Source organism: Mycetomoellerius zeteki, unplaced genomic scaffold, assembly GCF_001594055.1.
Source record: "Mycetomoellerius zeteki isolate Tzet28-1 unplaced genomic scaffold, Tzet1.0 scaffold202, whole genome shotgun sequence".
Taxonomy (NCBI): domain Eukaryota; kingdom Metazoa; phylum Arthropoda; class Insecta; order Hymenoptera; family Formicidae; genus Mycetomoellerius; species Mycetomoellerius zeteki.
Window position 1 is genome coordinate 370502 of NW_017256980.1, and position 21459 is coordinate 391960.

General features: G+C 37.3%; 1 protein-coding gene across 11 annotated transcripts; it reads left to right on the plus strand.

Annotated features, from left to right (window-relative positions):
• Positions 1-77: 77 nt before the first annotated feature.
• nocte (no circadian temperature entrainment) lies at positions 78-20449 on the plus strand. 11 transcript variants are annotated; one of them, XM_018447466.1, is made up of 20 exons: positions 78-552; positions 1637-1784; positions 2124-2375; positions 2903-3059; positions 3872-4114; positions 6343-6423; positions 6507-6811; positions 6898-7396; positions 7484-8185; positions 8518-8975; positions 9064-10632; positions 12459-14360; positions 14965-15159; positions 15243-15551; positions 15705-15890; positions 15958-16090; positions 16287-16631; positions 16806-16951; positions 17577-17829; positions 17911-20449. In XM_018447466.1, the coding sequence occupies exons 2-20, from the start codon at positions 1692-1694 to the stop codon at positions 18063-18065; spliced, it is 7983 nt and encodes a 2660-aa protein (XP_018302968.1). In that variant the 5' UTR covers positions 78-552; positions 1637-1691; the 3' UTR covers positions 18066-20449. The 11 variants fall into 11 exon arrangements, with proteins under 11 accessions (XP_018302968.1, XP_018302964.1, XP_018302971.1 ...); XM_018447462.1 differs by having other exon boundaries at positions 79-552; positions 17565-17829; XM_018447469.1 differs by having other exon boundaries at positions 79-552; positions 16806-16930; positions 17565-17829.
• The last annotated feature ends 1010 nt before the right edge of the window (positions 20450-21459 follow it).

The following is a 21459-nucleotide window of genomic DNA, read 5'->3' on the forward strand; positions in this document are numbered from 1 at the left end:
AAAGGAATTCGCGCGAAGCAGCGCCGCGGACGGTGGCGAGACGCACTATTTCTCGTGTTGCGTGCGTCCACTCTCCTGCCGCACGCACAACGGACAGTGGTGAGCGGAAATAGTGATTCCGTGAATCTCCCCGGGGCGCTCCATTTCCGTAAGGAGTAACCTACGCATCGTCGGACGGACCGCGAGACACAGCGGGTTCACCAGCAGTCGCGATCGCGGGGATCCGTTTACGCGAGGGGGCGAGAATCGTTTTTTTTAGCCACGTCGCGGCCAAGCCGGGATCCGCCGACGAGTGGCGCGTCTGTGAGAACGCGCGTTCCCCTTGGCGAGAGCGTGACGTAATTGTATTGATCCGCGGCGGAGGAAGGGCCCGAGAGAGTCGCGCATTCGCCATCTTGGACGAATTGGTAGAAAAGAGGTATTTCTGCGTCCCCGTAGGCCGCGGTGCCGTCGTCGTTAGGTGGTGTGTAATCCGTGGCGATCCACGCATTAATCTAGTTTCACCGGGAGTTAACCCTGTTGTGAATTGGCAACCCATTTGGACGGACCAAGGTAAGTCGTTATTTTCCTCATCCGCCGCGGCCCCACGGGCCGCCAAGTCCTTCCTACGTGGATGCTCCTCTGTACCCGACACTCTGTTCCCCTCCCCTCTCCCCCTCGTCCGCTCCCTCCCCTTGCCCTCCCCGCGCGGCCCGTCCGCTCTCTTCCGACGGGTGTACCGTTATCGCGGCGAAAACCGCGACAGCACGTCTCGGCCTCGTCGTGGCCGTCTCTCTCTCTTTCTCTCTCTTTCTCTCTCTTTCTCTCTCGATGAGAGCGAACCGCGTACTTACTCGAGCAGATCGCGCCTTGTTTTGAGCGGTCTCGCGATCTTTTGACATCAGCACGGCTACCGAGGGGTTGGGTCGTTCGAGAGCACACCTGCCCCTTCGTCAGCCGCCCCCTCGTCGTGGCACCGTGGTAGATAAAGCGTTCGCAATAAGTCGACGAGTTATTTTCGTCGCTTTTACTTCGGTCTTTTTTATCATCCGCGCGAGCGGTTTATTCTGTCAGCTTGACAGACAAAGCTTTTTCTCGGAGCCTACTTGTACCGCTAACGCACTTCCTCGCCAAATGGCATTTGTGCGCTTTAGAAACTCTTCCACGCTACTTTCGCGCATTACCGAGACCAATTACTATGGAATTAGAGCTGGCACGTTGCTGCGTTATAGGAAGTTGATCTTGTTGATTGTGTGTTTAGAAGTACTTGAACATAGTGCTATATATTATAACGATTATTTTGTTGATATTACAATCTGTTGTAATGTATCATAATTCTCGCTTGATTGTATGTTATATTGAATAAATACTGTAGATGTATACTTATAAATTATATATACATGTATAAGTAGCTTTTATAATGATTAAATTCTCTATTATTGAACATAATATTAATTCTATCTATTTAAATTTTAAAGAATATATTTTATGTAATTCAAGAAAGTTTTTCAAAATATGATTAGTATTGAAATTATTATGTTTATCTGAATATAATTAATTTCTTTACCATGATTTTCTTAAATTACAGTTATACTTTTATTATTAATAAAGAAGAGGAAAGTAGAAAAAGTATATTTAGATAATTTTATCCTTGCAGACAAAGGGTTCGTTCTTTGGGTCTGATTGGTACTAAATGGTTGCGTGCAGACAGCATGTCTACTCTGTCAGGGATTGTGTCGAAGGGGGAGAAAGGAAAATCCAAGTTTCAATCATTAGATATCAATAGCTTGTATCGGGTGAGTAGGGTGAGTTGGCCAACGTTTTATTACTTTTTCTTAATAATTCTTTGAAAGTTACCTTTGTTTACAAATGTCTCTCGATACAAACTTAGATAAGTCAGTTTAAATAATTATTTTTAATTTTATATATATATATTAATTATTAATATATGACAATAATAAATTATTAATATATTATATTAATTATTAATATATGAATATAATAAATTATTAATATATTACATACATAAAATAGTTTTTAAGCATTTGTGCAATTTTTTTTAATACTTATGCTATTATTCGAGAAAAAAAGTTTTTGTCTACAGTGCAAACTAGTTAAATGTTTCCAATTGATATTTCAAACAGGGTGAATCTTTGGAGCCACATCAGCAGAAAAATACATTACCGCGCAAACATGGAATGCAAAGTCTTGGAAAGGTGCCTTCGGCACGGCGTCCTCCGGCTAACTTGCCCAGTTTAAAAAGCGAAACTAGCAGCAGTGATCCGGCTGTCAGTCTTGTGCCAAGTGGAGGAAGTGGTTGGGCTACTACTAAGGAATCAACATCGTCGACCACTACTACTACCACCACAGTAGCAACTTCATTAGATAACACTACTGTAAGTTTTATTTCAGATATTTGTTTTATATATAAAGGAATGAGAAAGAGTTTATTATATTCCTGGATTATAATTCACTTTATGCTTTTTTAATTTTCTAGTTAAGTCATAAGTATTTATTTGTAATCTATAATAATTTATAATTGATCATATAAAATTGAGGCATACATGTGTATAGGATGAGAATTAAGATCCTGGGATCTAGTGAATTGACCTATCATACGGAGCCCTGCCTCATCTAATTATTTCTTTTATAAAATAGTTATATTAGACTGAACGTTGCATTATCTTCTCTGTATTTTATTTTATCCTTTCTTTTGCTCTCTTGGATGCTATTTAGTTTATTTAATTAATTTTGATCTTTACATGATAAAGCAATTATAAAGCAAATAAACAATTATAATCTCATCTCTATGAACATTTTTTAATAAAAGGAATATTATATCAATTGTGTTAAACACGCGCGTTTTATATTGCATATTATATTTAATCCAATATATATTGTTAAAATTAATATTGCTTTGCAGACTGTCTCTTCAACAGCACAATGCGCAGCAGGGACCACTGTTTCAACATCCCTACACTCTTTACTGCCGACACAACAAAATGCGTCACAAGCTCCTTTTTTGGATCAAACAAACAACAAATCATCATGGAGTGCGATTATGAGCAGATCAGGAGATGGTATGTAAAAAAATATGCTTTATTAGCACTACTGGCATGTATGCATAATATTGATTAACGTAAAATATTAAGGTTTTAAGTTATTTATTTTTTCTCATTTTTCACATTTTCCGTTCCATTAATACACTCTTAAACTCGTTTATCTAAAAGAAGGCATGTATGCTTAAAGTAATATAAAGAAAATCCTGAAAGTGTTGAAAATTCTTTAACGACTAAAAATTTCTAATAGTATCTAATTAATTATGATTAAAAGGTAAACTTCACTTTTCCACGTGTAGATATTCATAATCGCCTCCTCTTAGAAAAAAATATGACCATAGGCGACGACAATGCGTGCAACATTGATTCTATATATATATATATATGGTCATTGGTTAATATAACGTATAAATTATTGTTTTCATATGCTGATCAATACCATTAAATAGTTGAGAGTTAATGTAATTGATGCATTGTACTATTTATACAATATATTATGAATCTATTATATGTATTAATATACAATTGTGCGATATAATATTACTGTAATGATATTGCATATAGTATTTATTTAAAACAATCTATTGGAATATAAACGCACGTAATTATATCATGAACCGTTAGACAGATGTCCAGAGTTGGATTGATAAAGGACTTTACAAACACTGAGATAATGGTATAGGATATAACAGTAATCGTTCTTATTCAGTTAGTATTTACGACACTTATATTCTTTTAATATCCATTTCTGGACGTTGGGCATGAGTAAAGTATGAGCGGAGTGGTGTCGTTTGGGTGGTGCAACTAATTGATAGGTACGCCCATTGTGGCAGCAGTGGTTGGTTACGCGGGGCTCGTGGGGGGCGCGAAAGGGGGAAGAGGTGCCCTTGGACTGAGTTTCCTCGCCCACCAGTCCCCGCAGTTCCAACACGAGTTTCCCAGTCTCAGTGGACAGCCGTCCGCCTCCGTCTCCACTCAGAGCCAGACTCAACAGTCCTCAACAACATCCAATGCAATCTCAGTCGCAGTCCATCACTCGTTACTACAGCAACAGCCGTATTCCCACAACCACTCAGGTGGGGTACTGCTTGCCTGTTGCTGCTAGATTCAAGATTTTTATATCTCTTTACCAGTAGTGCTCTCTGTGCTTCTCCCCATGATGGCTTTTTATAAAGTTGCATTTCGAATTTTAATTAAATTTACTCGATTATGAGTAAGATGGAAGCTGCATAGATTGATGTAAATAAATCTGTTAGCAATTACAACTGCAGCAGAAGATGGACAAGAATGCGCTGCATGCGCATTCTTGTCTCTATGAAAAAAAGGCCAATAATGGGTCTAGTAAACTGTGCTTTTAAGAAGTAGTAGTTTATTTACACATTGGATGTTTTATGAAGACTTTCTATTTGCATATTTTTTAAAAGATATTAGTGATGATAAAACATGTTTTAAAGCAATGAAAATAATTTGATTTTGAAATATTTAATTATATGATAATCGTGTGAAGTTAAAGATTTTTATCTTGCTATTAACATTTTCCTTTTATCATTGATTCATTTTAAGGAAATTTTAATAAATTTTGTCATTATAAACTTTGCTATTATTAGATCATTTTTTTTAGAAATACTATATATATTAATATTACTATTATGCACTTACTATATACTTATCAGAGAAATTAATCATTAAAAAATTTATTTGAAAGTTAAATATATTTTTAATCTCAACCGCAGTTAATTATATTATACAGTTTCTTAAAATTTGTGTACTCGACAATAATATTTCCATATGATTAATACGTTTATTTATTAAATATAAATAAATTATTACATAAATTTTATATTCATTGTAAGCACGATTATTTCTGTGTTATGTACTATTCCACGAAAGAAATTTGACAATTATGTTTTGCATTAAGATGTGTATATACATATATTTATTTATACATATATTTATTATAGAAGAAAATATTTATTCTAAAAACAAAAATTTTGAGAAATCTTGATTTACTATCAAGATTTATGAATAATTTTCTTTGTGGAGTAGTTAATATACTTGATATTATCAATAGTAAAGATTTATATTGATTAAAAAATATTTAAATGTGTGTATATATATATATATATGCATATTGATTATGTTATAATTTAAATAATAGTATAAAGAATTGATTTGACTCTAAATGTTGATCTGCATCATTATGTACGTTAAGTAGAAAATTAGATGACACCACAGTATGTACCGAATCTCGCACATCATTTTTTACATTTTACTATTTTTATAATCAAATTTAGAAAAACATATGTATAAAGAATCGAGATTGGTACATAATGTCAAGAAATGTGTACTCCTTGCCCTTTTAATTCAGTGAATCTTTCTTAATAGTTTGGATTATTTAACTTCAATTTCTTCATATTTTCAAAAATGCACCATGAAATACATACTATGACATTCTGTTATGCAAAATACTCATATTAATACTTTTCTTGTGTATAAGTTTATATGCGTTTATATACAGAAAAAATTATTTAAACATTACACCATCCCTAGACATCGTTAAATACGTATGATTGTAACAAGATTATTATAATTTAGTAAGATTTATATGAGAATGTTTTTAACATAAAGATAAAACTTGAAATATTTTTTATTGTTATTCGATTGATCTTAAATGCATTCATTTTGAAAAAATCCGGCGAATGATGTTTTAATATCATTCTGTGTGTTAGAATAATTTATAAATTTCTAGTTATTTTGATATTACAATATATATGTGCAAAAAAGTATAAATTTAAATATTTTGATTTTTTTACAAGAAACAGTATTTTATAAAAAACATAGTATATAAAGCATAATATATAAAACAATTCTAATGACTGTGTCTATATATATTGTAATTAAAATAATTAATACATACTTTATATATGAGATGAAATTACATGTTTTATCAACTCGTGTAGTTTAGTTTTATTTTAGATGAAATTAGATATTATAATTTATTTTCTGAATAATCCAGCATTTTATCTTTTATGCTTTATTTGTATTATTCAGTTTTATGTTATGTCACGACACTATCTCTATAAAGCATGTTGTTATATATACGTGGGAAAGTTTTATGCACAATTTATGAAATAATCATGTATGAGCATGTATCTTGTTTATCTCACTTATCTCACTAAATATTTATATTTTTTTCGTTAGTTGAATATGTTTTAGATCTAGAGACATCTAGAGACTAGAGACATCGGAATACAATGTATTATTTATCTATTTTTACTTCTAATATAATGAATAAATTACGTAGGTGGGGTACCGGGAAACCAACAGCCATCGAATCGGGAGTTAAATGCGCAATATGGTCCAGGACCAAGCCTGCGTCCACAGAGTAAGTTTCCTTTATCTTAATTATTGTAAAATCGTCTGATTTGAAAGTATACAAATTATTTATTTACTACTGAATCTTTACAGCCGAAGGAAGTTGGATTCAAGGCGGAAGTCGTACGGCAAGTGGCGCAGTGCCAGTAACATCAGCTGGTCCCGGAAATGGGAATACTCCGGTGGGCCAGGGCCTCCCTTTAAATATACCTGTTTCAGGAGGACATACCCAGGAGGGACCCGGTGGAGGGCGGCAGAACTTGGGCCAATCGCCCAACATGGGCGCGGGCCCGGCAGGCCAGCATAATTCCGTAAACAATCAAGGTTCTGCGCCTTCTTCTGGTTCTCATCAGATTGGGCCAAACCTGCATCATTATCGGGGTCTTATCCCGCCATTTGTAAGTTTATTATCATAATTTCGAAAGTCTAAATTTGCGTAGGTCTTTTTAACTTGCATAACTCTAAATGTAATATGGTTTTTTAGATGTATAGATCAAATTTTCCTGGTGGATTTTCTTCGCAATTTTCATCAAATTCTGGATCCAACAGTCCCCGACCTAGATTTAATCATCCTTTGGATCGATTTCCACCTCCTCAACGTGAGCGTATGGGTGAGGAAGAAATTCTAACTAGACCCATCATTAAAGAAGAAGATCTTACTCGTATGGATGATATTTCCCGTGACGCAGGATGGGCTGCGCACGATGATATTGATTATAACCAAAAATTGGCCTTTAGCGACGATGAAGCTGAATCAGAACCATCGAAAAATGACGAGAAAAAAGATATGAAGGAGAAAAAGAGCGATGACAATGTTACAGAGGAAAAGGAGAAAGCTCGAGATAATCGAGATTCGAAGGAACTTCGTGATCCGCCGCATCGTCCTTGGACTCAACCTATGAATCGTGATTATCGTGGCTCGAATGGTGCGAATGGTGGCTATGCCAGTCAGTCGCAATTGCATTCTGTACATGCTTTGAGAGGTAAGTATAATTTTATTAAAATATTAAAATAAAAAGCGTATTGATTTCAGTCATATCTAATGCTTTCTATCTTTATTATATAAACAGTCGTTGAAGACGACGAGACATGGAATGAACGACGTAGGATCAAGGTTGAGGTTGCGTCCGTTGTCGAACGTGCACGATTACGCAAAGAAGAAGAGGAGAAACGTTTCCAGGAATCAACGAAGCAAGCAGCAGCTAAGAAATTACAGGATTTGGAGCAAAAGCTGAAAGAGAAGCAAGCGAAGCATAAGGATGAGGAACGTGCGCAGTCTGGCGAGTCCAAAAGCTTGATTAGCATCCCGCCAGTACCTCTTCCTATACCCGAATGGGAGAGAGAGAAGGAGAATAGGGAACGAGAGTGCAGAGAACGATCCCGCACTTCGTCCGAAGGGAAGGATGAGAAAATCATCGCATCTGTACGTGAGACTCGCGACAATCTAAGAGAAGGTAGAGATCAAGGACTGACGGACTTTCGTCAGAGCGATCGACAGAATTTCTTACGACAACAGGATACAGTGCGTAGCGAACGCGAAAGAGAACGTGATCGCGATCGTGATCAGAGAGACTCAAGAGATCGCGAGCAACCGGCGTTCTCGCGACACTTTCAAAATAATTTGCCGCCCAGATTTCAAAAACAGCAGGCAGAGAGAAGCAGTGCAAATTTCAACCGAATTTCACCGAATGCAGAAAGACCTGCTTCCCAGTCTGTTCCATTTTCCCAACAATATGATCCCAGTAGATGGCTTCACAATTACAACTCACTGAGTAAGTTTTTATGGATTACTTTTGTATTAGAACCTTATCTCTTATATATATTTTAATGAAAATAATTATTAAAAGTCCTTACTATTTTGTGTTTCAATTTACAGCACGATGAAATAAAGTTAGTAGATGTAAAAATTCTTATGATTAGTGAATGAATGTATAAAATACGAATTCTTAACTTGGCTAAAATTGGATATAATAATCTCTTAAATCGAAATAATCTTTAACATAATATTTTCATAAATTGTTTTAAGACTTATTTAATCGTTATTTATTTCTTTTTAATAAAATTAAAGTCGTGCATTATAATTATTAAGTGAAACTTGTATTAGTAGACAGTGGTATGAAGCAACCCATGCCATCGCAACGTCGTAATAGAACCGATTCGGACGCTTCGGTACCATTGGATGATGAACGACCCCCGTCTCGAGATCATCGCGGTAGTGCACCACCGTCGAGAGAAGATCGCTACCGGCATTCTTCGCATCGGTCCTACGATAGCCGCAAGCCGGGTGGCTATTATGACGAATACAGCCGTAATTTCAGAGATTATGAGTACGATGACAGGCATCCTCGTGATTCTTGGGAACGCGAGAGACATTTTGATGATAAAGAACGAGACGCAAAGGAGAATCTGGATTCGAGGGATCGAGATACCCGCGACACTCGTGATACTCGTGACAATCGAGACGGTCGCGATATCAAAGATTCTCGTCCTACCAGTCGTGATGCTCGAGACGTGAGAGATGTGCGCGACAAAGACAAGAAAGATTATGATAATTATTCGAAGGTAAAAATATGAAACAAGATCAATTTTTATGACAAATTTAATCAACACTTATATTAGCTTATTTTATATACAAATTTTGATTTTACAGGATTCGTTCGACGAGCGAGAACGCGAACAAAGGGAACGCTCTGAGAACCCAGAGTGGCGTGAAGAACGCAACGTGGTACAAGACAGACAACTCGAAAGTCGTCGTGATGCACCGAAAGAAGAGCGTAATGAACGCCCGCAGAGACCAGACTCGCGTGACAGTCGCACCTCCAGAGAATCGAAAACTTCTTTGCGCGATGACGAACTGCATAAATTACGAGATTGCAGTTCCTGGGTGAACGAAGTGTCAGATTACGAGGAAAAGAAACGAGATTTGTATCATGAAGAGACTAGGGAAAGGGAAAGAGATAGAAGGCAACCGCCAGGTCCAGTTACTAAAGAGAAGATCGAAGCAGACGAATTGAAGAACGAGAAACGCAGTTTGACTCAATTGAAGAGAGGTAGTTCTGATCTTCAAGAGAAGAAGGAACAGCCGAAGGAAATTTCCACTGAGACGAAAAAGGATACGGATGTGTGGAATAGGAAAACGGAACGTACTCCGGAAAGCAGACAGATCGAGAGGGGTGATAATTCGCCGAAAGCATGGGCTGACGCGATATCGCCGACATTCGAGAAGGAAGAGGAGAAGCTGGCAGAAGTTGCTAAAGATGGCAAGGAGACCGATGAAATTAAACAGACCACATTGGATAAGTCTGCTTTGGAAAAGAGGGAAGAAACTGTTGCCGAGGATGCCAAAGAGCAAGCCAAGGACGAGAAGAGAGAAAAGAATACACGCAATAGAACGAGTAGTAGTGGCTCCAGTTCTAGAATTCGGGAATCCCGAGGTGGACGCCAGTGGGGAGGAACTTTCAGCGTTTTTACTCGCGGTTGGCGTGGTCCGGAATCTAGAGGACGAAGAGGTGGACCACGACCTGCCGGTAAAGCCGGGATGTCTGCCAAGAGTGGTTCATACGGACACACCGATTCCGAGAATAGCGCTGACGAGATATCCGGCTCCACTGAGTCTGGAAAAGAGGACAAGCGATCGGCTCGTTCTCCGAAACCGTCTCAGAAAGTCGAGAAGGAGGAGCGCAATCGCGAGGTATCGAGACGGGACGACAAACGAGGCACCGAGTATTCTCAGACACGCAGCGAGAAAAGAACGTACGACGGTAAGCCCAGTCACGAGGCTTTCGCACCGTCAGGCGAACCATCTCGTCGCGGCAGAGGCGGTTTTCGTATTCGGAACACGGCCACGGGCAGTCGCATGGAAGGCTACGGACCGCCGTCTAGTAAGAGTCCGTTCTCATCGGAACGTAATGCGGACGAGAAACATCAGCAACAAACTGCCGGACGGCAAAATCCACCGACCCCGACCTCAGAGAAAGAGGCGGGTCTCTTACAATCTGCACCAGTTGAGTCTACCGATGACAAGATAATCGCGAAGCAACAGGCACTTACAGCGGGTATCACAGGCAGACGTAATAAGTCTCCGAGTCAACAAGCTCAACAGTCTGGTAACAAGCAAGAAGCAAATCACGCGAATCAAGTTACCAACGCCCCGTCCCAAAAAGCGCAAATGCGAAAAGAGGAATCACGTTCTAAGAGGACTCGTAGTGGAAGCAGGAGGGTACGTACATGTAATTGCTTTTCTTTTCTTATGCTACACAAATATATATATATATATACATACATACATACATACATACATACATACATACATACATACATACATACATACATACAGGGTTTGTCCAAAAAATAATGTCAATGACTTTATTGTGAAGCGACTATACGTTGCAGCGCGATCGGATCGGTTGGAATCGGTGGAGGGGGAAGTTAGCTTACGAACGCGCGATCGCTCAGTCGTTTTTGATCATTCGGTGAGTAAAGACAAGTTTTTCCGTGAAACGCGTTTTCGTCTCCTGTGCAAGCCGTAATGCAGCGTGTTCGTAAGCTAACTTCCCCCTCCATCGATTCCAACCGATCCGATCGCGCTGCGACGTATAGTCGCTTCACAATAAAGTCATTGACATTATTTTTCGGACAAACCACGTGTATATATATATATATACACAGGGTGTTTGATAATTAATGAAAAATTTCTCGCAGAGGGGTAGAATGGACTAAACTGAGAAGAAAAGTCCTCTACCATTTTACAATTTTCGCAATAATTAACGAGATATTAATTGATAAATATATGCAAATTCGCCCGGCCCATTGCCAAATGCAAGCGCGCGGCTGGATAAGACCACCCAGCGAGGCGCGTCGCGCGCGTTCGCCGTCGCTAGGCACTCGTTGTTTATAATAAGCGGCAATGGTCGTCGCTAGACATTTTGTCGCGAATGGCGTCGAATTTTCAGCTATAATTATTCTTTGAGCTATGATTATTCTCTGTTCATATCAAAACGAAATCTTCGAACGAAAAATTTATTTTTGCATGCACGTATATCGGAAGCATGCGTGCATACATGCATAAGCAGCGAGCCGGTGTGCGTCTACATGCAGTACCGCGCGCCAAAAAAAACTATAAAAAAAACACCGTGCTATAGAAAAAACGCACCGTGCTATTTACCGTGCAAGGTGGTGTGGAAATGATAGCAATCTGTCATTTTCTTACCGTGCGTAAAGAACGAAAGAAAGTTTTTTTTTGGCGCGCGGTACTGCATGTAGACGCACACCAGCTCGCTGCTCATGTATGCACGCATGCTTCCGATATACGTGCATGCAAAAATAAATTTTTCGTTCGAAGATTTCGTTTTGATATGAACAGAGAATAATCATAGCTCAAAGAATAATTATAGCTGAAAATTCGACGCCATTCGCGACAAAATGTCTAGCGACGACCATTGCCGCTTATTATAAACAACGAGTGCCTAGCGACGGCGAACGCGCGCGACGCGCCTCGCTGGGTGGTCTTATCCAGCCGCGCGCTTGCATTTGGCAATGGGCCGGGCGAATTTGCATATATTTATCAATTAATATCTCGTTAATTATTGCGAAAATTGTAAAATGGTAGAGGACTTTTCTTCTCAGTTTAGTCCATTCTACCCCTCTGCGAGAAATTTTTCATTAATTATCAAACACCCTGTATATATGAGTGGTCAAGTCAAACCGGAACTTTTATTTTCATGAACATAAGAATAAGAATCTCTGTTTGACTTGAATCACCCATGTATATATAGAGCATTCTAAATTTCCTAATATATATTTTATCTACATTCTTTATTAATTTAAACAAGAAATAAATTCTAAAAAACAAGGCTAAAACAATAGCAAATAAAAAAATTTGAGATTAATATTAAATACTTCATTATCGCTATTTTTGAAATATAAGTTCCGAGAAGAGTAATTATTTCATACTGTTTTGTTTACAATCTTCAATTTTCTAATCAATCTCGTATAAAGGATTTGGAATCTCTTAATGATACAACACAATGCATTATTGTGTTTCAGGGAAGAGATAATCGTGAAGCTCGTTCGCGCGGTAGTAGTGGCACTGTATCGAAGCAGCCGCAGTCGGACGTAGGCAACGAAGATTGGGAAACCACTTCGGAGAATAGCGAGGAGCATATAGATGATCACAAAGAGTCTCGTAACAATCGCAATAAGCATTTTGGTGGACGATCCATTCAATCTGCGAGCCAAAATGCTATCGGCGCGAATGTGCATTCCCGTAGAAGCGAGCAATTGGCAAATGCTAGAGAGCAACGAGAGAAAAATCCCAAGTCTTCCAATCCGGCATCGCGAGCCCCAGGAGCGGAGAAGCGGAATTTGCAGAATGCCGGATTTAGTACTCAGAAGAATCACGCTGACGGTATACCGCCTCTGATGCAAAATGCGCAAATACAGAATGGCGGAAGGTCCAGAAGTCAGAGTTCAACTAACAGTGGCGCAGTTGCAAATAAACCGAATAATAAAGATAGTATGGTTAATCGTATAGACGAAATCAAGCTGAGTGATCCAAATCTAGTAAATCAGGCGCTGAACGATCTTAATAAAAAGTCTCAGACGAAAGATAAGAAGTTGGTGGATTCGGAAATTGAAACAAACAGCTGTACCGAGGATGCTACAAGTGTTGCAGCGGAAGATAAGGTGGATGCTGACGGTTTCCAGGAAGTGCGTTCGAAGAAGAATGTGAAAGAGTCCAGACATAATCAAAAGGAAGAAGTGAAACCCGTCAAAAGAGACAAAGAGAAGGAGCGTGAACGTGATCGTTCAAAATCGAAGTCGAATGGGTCGCAGCAAGTTCTGCAGCAGGTACAGAATATACCGCCTCTACTAGGCCAGAATATTCCGCAGCCGGCAAATATACCGCAGAAGCAGTACGACAATCGCAATTCTCGGAATCCAAGACTTGCGCCGCGGTTCCAACGTCTAGTGAAGCAACAGCAACAGCAGTTGTGCGTAACCGATGCGAGCGATATGACCAAGTTGAATAGCTCTGGTAACAACTACACTAAAGACTCTTCTAACAGCCCTGCTCCTCCACCAACGGTCAATGCTTGGGACAAACCTTTCACAAGTCAATTGCGCTCGAATTCTCCATCTGCGGTTCCTACAGACATTCAGCTAATGTCATTAACAGCTCAAAATGATCACAGCCACGAAGGTAATGAGGCTAACTCTGGACACAGCAGTCAACGAAATTCACCGAGTGGTGAGAAGACGGGGAAGAATCTGAAGGAGCCTTTGACGGAAAAGAATGTGTCTGATGTGTCTTCACCTCCCGTACAGACTTTAATCTTCGAAAATACTAATTATTCAAAAACGACCAAGACGTCCGGACCAGCGGATCTGGCAGTAAAATCCAAGTTTTCGAATCACATCAAGACGCAACAGCGAGCCGAGAAGCGTACAGAAATAGAAGAAGAAGGAAATCAAGTCCAGCAGCATCAGCAACCGGCTATCTCCGTTGCATTTTCCAATAAACCGAACGACTTGATCAAGGACAAGAATCAGGAACCCATCCAAATGTCTTTGTCGTTCAATAAGAACGAAGACAATGCCGATATGAAATTAGACTTCAACTTTGAATCTGAGCTTTCACAATTGGATGATAAGAGCAAGAGTTTAGGCATGGCACGTTCCATACACATGACTGGTGGCCAGAGCACGATATCGCCTTCGACTGCGGAACTCAATTTGAAAATCGCGTCTGTGAAGAAAGTTTGGGAGAATGCACCACCGATGCCAACCGTGGTCGAACACGAAGATGGCACCAGTGTTGTCAGCAGCGCGACTAGCTTCCCGCAGGCATTTGAAAGCGGCGACGTCGACGATAGTTACAGCGCCCACCAACAATACAACCAGAGCAATATAAAAAATGAAATCACAACATCTACAAACGTATGCAAGGTGAGAAATCATTTCGCGAATATTTCTTTATACTATGTCATGTTATTGTGCATGCAATGGAATTGTCATGTCACTAAAATTACTCAAATGTCCTCTGTTTGGATTGTTATTATTATTAGTATCATAATTATAATTGTTTTTTAATACTTTCCTTTTTTGTGTTTGAAAATTCTGTCTAGTAAGTGTGGTGAAAATGAGAGAGGTAAGTGGCTAACATCTTCGACCAAAGGATACTCAGTCAGCCACTTGTCAATGATCAATATCAATTTAACAGAAATCATCTTTAATTTTATTCTTATCATTATCATTATATATTATCAGTGTTACTGTATTTACTATAATATCATTATCATCCATTATTATTATGCATTGTTATTATTATGGCTTTTCTTGCTATTATTGATTACAAAGTAAGGTATGTGTATTACTACAATGTAATAAACCTGTTCATTTTCACCAGATTTTCGAAACAGATTTGAAAATGATTTTCATTTTGAAACTAATGCTTGTTGAGAATGTCCTGTTGACATGATGTGTATAACAACTAAATATTGAAACACAATGTCCCTTGTGGGAAGACGCTGACTCTTTGCCTGATGCGCAGCTGGTTCCCCCGCAGGTGAAGCCGCAGCAACAGTCTTCAGGGAGCAGTGGTACACAACCAGGATCTACTGTACCTGGGCCAAGTCCAATTGGAGCTGGTCAGAGCCCCATCGGCCATCCTCCTGTTAGTCTCCAAGGTCCTTTAAGTCCACCTCCGTTCAATTCTACAGGGCAGCCGTCGCATATTAACTATCAGGTGTGTTGCGTTCTTATCGTTTATTATTTCAAGAAATAATGCTAAGGATTGAATATTAAGAGGGACGATCTTCTTGCCTTTAGGAATTCCCGCAGTATCCTGGTTCACAGGCGGCACAATACGGTGGCATGTCGGCCATACCATCACCGCCAGCGGTGTTATTCAACACAGGTTCTGGACAATTGCCAGCACAAGCGGGTGGTTTGTATGGAGCGTTCCAATTAGATCAGAGCCGATCACCGTTTACGCAGTACGCGCCATATGCTCCATCCCTTCAGAGCTCATTCAGCCAACAAAATGTATATCTGCAACAACCACCACCGCCACCACCTCATGCGCCAAATGCTCCTACGCCAGAGATGTACCAAAACAATTTGTCCCAATACCGTCTTGTACGTAAATTCTAGTTTTTTTTTAATGTCTTACATAACGATATAAATCTCGAAACTATTTACAGTATATTACAATGTAACAGTAATGTATGTTATTATTTTGTCCTAGTACAGATACTTAGGAATAGTTTAATTTTTAATTTCTCTCAATAGACCGCGGCAGCTGCTCCACCATTTGGACAGAATCAGCAGCTTAGTAATAATCCCAATACGGTACTAATCAGTTCGTCGTCAAATTCTCTAATGTCGGCGAGCGTCAAACCGTCGTCTCAACCAATTGGAGCAATTGGAACTAAAGCTCCGCATTTTCAGACCCCGTCTGCTCCTCAACCCAATCAAGTATGATTTTATATTATAAGACGTATTTTGATGCTTATAAATTCAATAATTTATTGACTTTTTTTAGTTGGCTTATATTCCATATGATCCAAATCAAGTGCTCGGCGTAAGTGGTAGTTACATGAGCAATTCGCAATTAGTGCAAAGACCTGGTCCAAATGTACAAGCATCTAACAGTTACTACAGTGCTACATCCGCTGGTAAATTTGATATGCTGTATCATATACAAGTCAATTTATAATGCTATATTAAAGACACAGGCATATAATTTTTTTTTATTAATCCAATTCATTATAATTATTAAAAATAGATATATCTTAACTAACAAAAAAATCAATGTATAGTGCTATATGTGCATTTATGAGGTATTCTCAACATATCTTAATATATTTTCAGATGTATTTCCTGGGTCACAAACGGGCTTTTATCAATCTGGTGGTGCTACTCAACAAACTGGGACTCATTATGGTTTGCAAGGATTTAGTCAGCATAGCCAAAGTCTAGCAACGGGTAGTGCAACTCCTGTTGGTCTACAGAACTATGGCCCTAGTTTCTTATCTAGTTCAGGATTGCAAATAGCCGCGGCAGCTCAACAATTTCGCAATCCTACTGGTGGTTTGCCAGGACCAGGAAATGCAGCACCCACGTTTCTTAGTAAGCACCAACCTCAAGAGCAACCCAGACAGTTAAAGAGTCCATCAGGAAATCAACAGGATGTGCTTGCATCAGTTTTTAGCTCAAGTAAGCTCGTTTTCAATTTCAAAAATAATCGAAACAAATAAATAATTTGAACCGTGAAAAGCTTTATCTAAATTATGTGAATTATATGATTTCTGTATAAATTTTATTATACAAAAGTAGTTTATTAGTTTTTTATCATTTATTAAATTACATTAGTTTATATTATAATTATAGCTTCTCAAATACCATCGCCTAAATCAAGAAATTGCAAACAACAATCTTCGTCGCAGCAACCACAGCCGAGTCCTACACAACATCACAAATATCAACAATATCAGGGCGTTAGTCAGTCTGCTCTGGTAAGCAGCTACAATAACTACGTATGTACCATTTATTCATTGAAGTTATCTCATTTAAATATTATGCATGTATTTTATCAAATCGAAAGCATACATAAAATTCTTACTTATATGTCAATACTTCAAGAAAATCTAAACGATAAAAAAAAGTTATATGAACCTGTTACTTAGAATAAATTAAGGAGATTTATCTAGATTTATCTTTCGAATTGAGATATAATTAAATATCTTATATATTTTTTATATGTGCAATTTTATACTAAACTGCATTTTAAAATATCTATTTTGATGTAAATTTATTTTTTTCCAAGGAATAAATAGTAAATTAAACGGAAATATTTCGCATCTTTTGATATCTTTGAAGAATATCGTCTAATTGCTTTAGAAAGAAATAAATTTATACATGTATTACAAATACATGCATTATAAAATCAATAAAAAATAGAACAATATGATTGCAATACATATAATTAAGAATCTTTCTTTTATTTTAGATAACATAGACAAATTTTTATCATTAATATAACTTTATAATATACAATTAAAATTTAGAAGGTATAAGTTTATTATTTTCATCTGGTTTATACATAGATGTGAAAAGTAAGACAGTATAACCTTGTGTATTAATCTACAGGTTTTACAACAGAATGTACGTGGAATGGGTATGCCGCCTCGTGCTGGTATCCAACCGTCGCAACAGCGTTATCCACCTCCGATACAACGACCCCCAGTAGCGTTTGCACCCGGTCCAAACCCAAATAATCCTACGCAACAGCAGCCTGCTTGTATGCCAACACAGCAGCAACAAGCTCAAATTAACCGTCACAGACCGAATTTACATCAGCAGCAACAGCAGCAGCGTAACATGAAGATGCAGCAACAATATTATTCACCACAAGGTTTGTAAAATATTTAATGTTATATATGAGCAATTCATATGCGATTAAAATATAATTAATAACTGTATCTGCTTTTTCTAGGAAACGTTAAAATGGATCCCAATGACAAATCTGACAACCACAATGACAAGATGAATGATGGTCCTTCTGGAACACAACCTGGGAATAACAAGCCCAATGTGAATCAACAAGATAGTGATAACAATAAGGAAGAAGTGAATCAACAAAACGAGTGAACGTGAATATTCGTGAGGGTGAACACACTTGCTCTTCCATTTTGTGGAAAACCCCTTTCTTTAATTAAACCTTTGATATAATCTCGTCGAAAAATAAGGGCAAAGACTAACGTGCTTTTCTATTTCTCGCGGGAGAAAGTACGCCAGTGTCACAACAGAATTCGTTTATCTACGAAATCACGTGCTTATATAATCGACTAGCAGTTAAATAGAGTAATGAAAAATCTGAGTTTTTCATGCTGTACCGAAAGAAAGAACTTCTAGAAAGGTAACATTGTCTGTACACACCTTTCCTGCGTTCTTTAGTTCTAACAGCATAAACTAATCGTCTTTGTGCAGTCGAAAGACGTTTATTAAGCATTTCCATTATTAAGTAATATCGAATATACATGAACATATTTAAGAATGGCGACAAGTTAATCAGCGCTGATTGATACTGTTATAAAAAGCTTGAAAAAAGTGACACATTTAAATTGTCGTGTAATGTTTAAATACTTGACTCAAGAAAAAATATGTGCCGTCATCGAGTGGAATGTTAATCGAATTCAAATGCGAGCCGTTTAATGAAATGTTCTGTATCGTTAAGAAGTCATGTTCGTGAGGTTGTATCTGTGGGAAGTGAGACAAAGAAATCTACACGGACTTTATATATATACATTCATATATATGTATATCTTCGTACCCAGATCAGGATCAGCCTGCGGTAAACAATACTGCATGTCCTAGGACGTACGATGCATGTTTTCTTGATCACATCATAGAAAGTTGAAAAGCAAAAAGAGAGCGCAGCCAAGAAAAGTTACAATTATTGCAATTTCGTATGTAGCATGTTCGAAAGGACTGAAACAAGCGGCGGTATAAAGTCGTCCGTTTATCCGAACAATAAGAAGCGGAATCACTTACCGGTTAGAATGATGTCTACGAGTCTGATCTAAATATGACTATGTCGCCCGTATGTATTGCGACAAGGAGAAGCTCCATGTATATTGATCATTTTGTCGATGACGCGAGATCATGGTGAAACTTCGCGTGACGGAAATAGGAAACTGTTGTTTATAGGTATCGCGTAAATCATCATGATCTAGCTTCATTCGCGATGAGTTTCAATCATTAGGTATATAAGGTATTGCTTGTGAAGCGTGAAAAGTCATATGGATTATATCGAGCCTTTTCACGCTTAGAAAGATTATGTTGGATCACAATCGAACCGCAATCTAAACTACTACTATCGCAACGTACGAAAAGGATTGTATATTCTCTGCTTTCGTTGCAGTTAAAGCTTTGTTATAAAGATAAAGCCCATGAAAATAAATAGTAGTATTCACAGGAGTCTACCGTTGCCAGATTTATTCAGCAAAAATAAATGTGGCCATGCCCATTGCCTTGATTTTACAAACGAAGTCTAGGCGCTGTTAATATACGATGTTAACTTTCAACAAAAAAAAAGCACGATATACTGCCAGTCGTACTGACGACCACTGTCTTTGAACTCTGAGAATTTTTCATGTCGTATTCGTGATGTCTGTGTGAATAGTGAAAGAACATGTATTAGAGAGGAAGAGACACTCTTAACACGTAGGCTTGTTAAAAATTTAACACTTCAATGAATTTAGAGAATATCGATTAGAGAGAGGATAAAGATTGCGATTACTCCTTTTCACCCTAAATATGTTTTCTCCGAAACATTAAGAACTTGAGGAAAGTTATTAAGAAACGAGTATAAAGTAAATCGATATAATGGCGATACCCCACAGATTGCTTGAATTAGACATGAGGTTACAACTCCTTTCATGTTATAAAGAATTGAATCCTTGATCAAGTAGAGCGGGCAATGTAAACAATATTAAAAAAAAGAAGGAAAAGGTAAAACTTCCTATTGAAGTTTCAAAGAACCAGTAGTAAATGCTTCTCTTTTATGTTATTGCTTAATTCTCCAGTACTCGTATGGCATGTTATTGCAATTTATTCTTACTTATTATTTTTGTTGGCCAATATGACCGATAAAACATTTATGTGTTTTTATGTAAATACATTGAAATTTTGCCGGTACAAACTTCTAATGTGTTTATATTATTAAAAGCACATTATAACATTAACGTTATAATAGAGCGACCGGCTATACTAGTGCTGTATACATACGAATACTGAAGAATCGAGTTCTATCGTAAGCATCATTATTATGATGGCTATTACCACTTCGATCATTAGCATCATCAGCAGCAGGATCATTATTGTCAGCAGCATTGTAACAGTAGTGTAGGAGTAGAAGTAGCAGTGGTAATAGTTGGTGTTTGCAGTAAGCGCGATTGTAATAATGATAGTTTTAATAACTCATAATAATATTAATAATAAATTGCGATAATAGTAACAACAGTAGTAACAGCAGTCGCAGTAATAATACTATAACAATTGTTTTGTGCTTTTTTATTATTTTTAATTTTGATAGAATTTTTTATGATTTTTATTATATTCCTTTATCAGTATTCACCTTCTTTTTATGTAATATATATTTTTATAATCTAAAGAACAGATATTATCGTTTTAACTATTACCATTGTTTTTACAACTTGCCACTGTTATTGTTATTATGTAATTGTCTCAATTTATATTACTACTTATACTATTATTGTCGCTATTATCTTTTGTTGTACTATTATTGTTATATTACTCTTGTCGTTACTACTTATTAATACATCTGTTGTTATTATTATTATTATTATTATTATAGCTATTATCGTTACAATTTATCACTATTACTATTGCTCTTGTTAGTACTATCATTTATTACTATGATTATTATTACGTTTACAATTATTAACTGTATTATTAACTGTATACTATTAATATTACTATCACCTGTGCTACTACTACTACTGCTGCTGCAATTACTACTATTACTGTTAGTACAATTGCTATTATTATTATTTTATATTATTTTAATTATTATTATTGCACGTGTACACTCGGTGGATAATGAAGGTGAGAGGAATAAGCTAAAAAGAGTAAGTAGATGGAAGAAGTTCGTTCAATTGTATGGATATGTCTTATAGGATATTCTCGATGAATTTTATTAAAAATATTAAAATTTGTTTAACGATTTCTATTATAGCTTAAATGCGAAATGGATTTTGTTTATATCACAACATATAAATTCGAGCTGGTCTGTCGTATTACAACAATTAGTCGTCTTATAATGATGCTAAAATATCTTTAATATTTTTTATCTATATATAAGGCCATACATTTTAATATATAAGGATGCGAGATTTTATTTATTTAGAGTGTCATTTTTGTCGGACTCGTCGTATCTTTATATCGCTTTTCAGTGAGTGGAAAAAGTCAACAAATGATTTTCGTATATATAATTGTTACTATTGATGGCAATATGTGAATT

Excerpts from the sequence above, each read along its gene's own strand:
- nocte (XM_018447462.1), top strand. The coding sequence starts at position 1,692 with ATGTCTACTCTGTCAGGGATTGTGTCGAAGGGGGAGAAAGGAAAATCC. Across the intron at positions 14,361-14,964 it reads CATCTACAAACGTATGCAAG|CTGGTTCCCCCGCAGGTGAA; the intron begins GTGAGAAATCAT and ends CCTGATGCGCAG. Across the intron at positions 17,830-17,910 it reads ACAATATTATTCACCACAAG|GAAACGTTAAAATGGATCCC; the intron begins GTTTGTAAAATA and ends TGCTTTTTCTAG.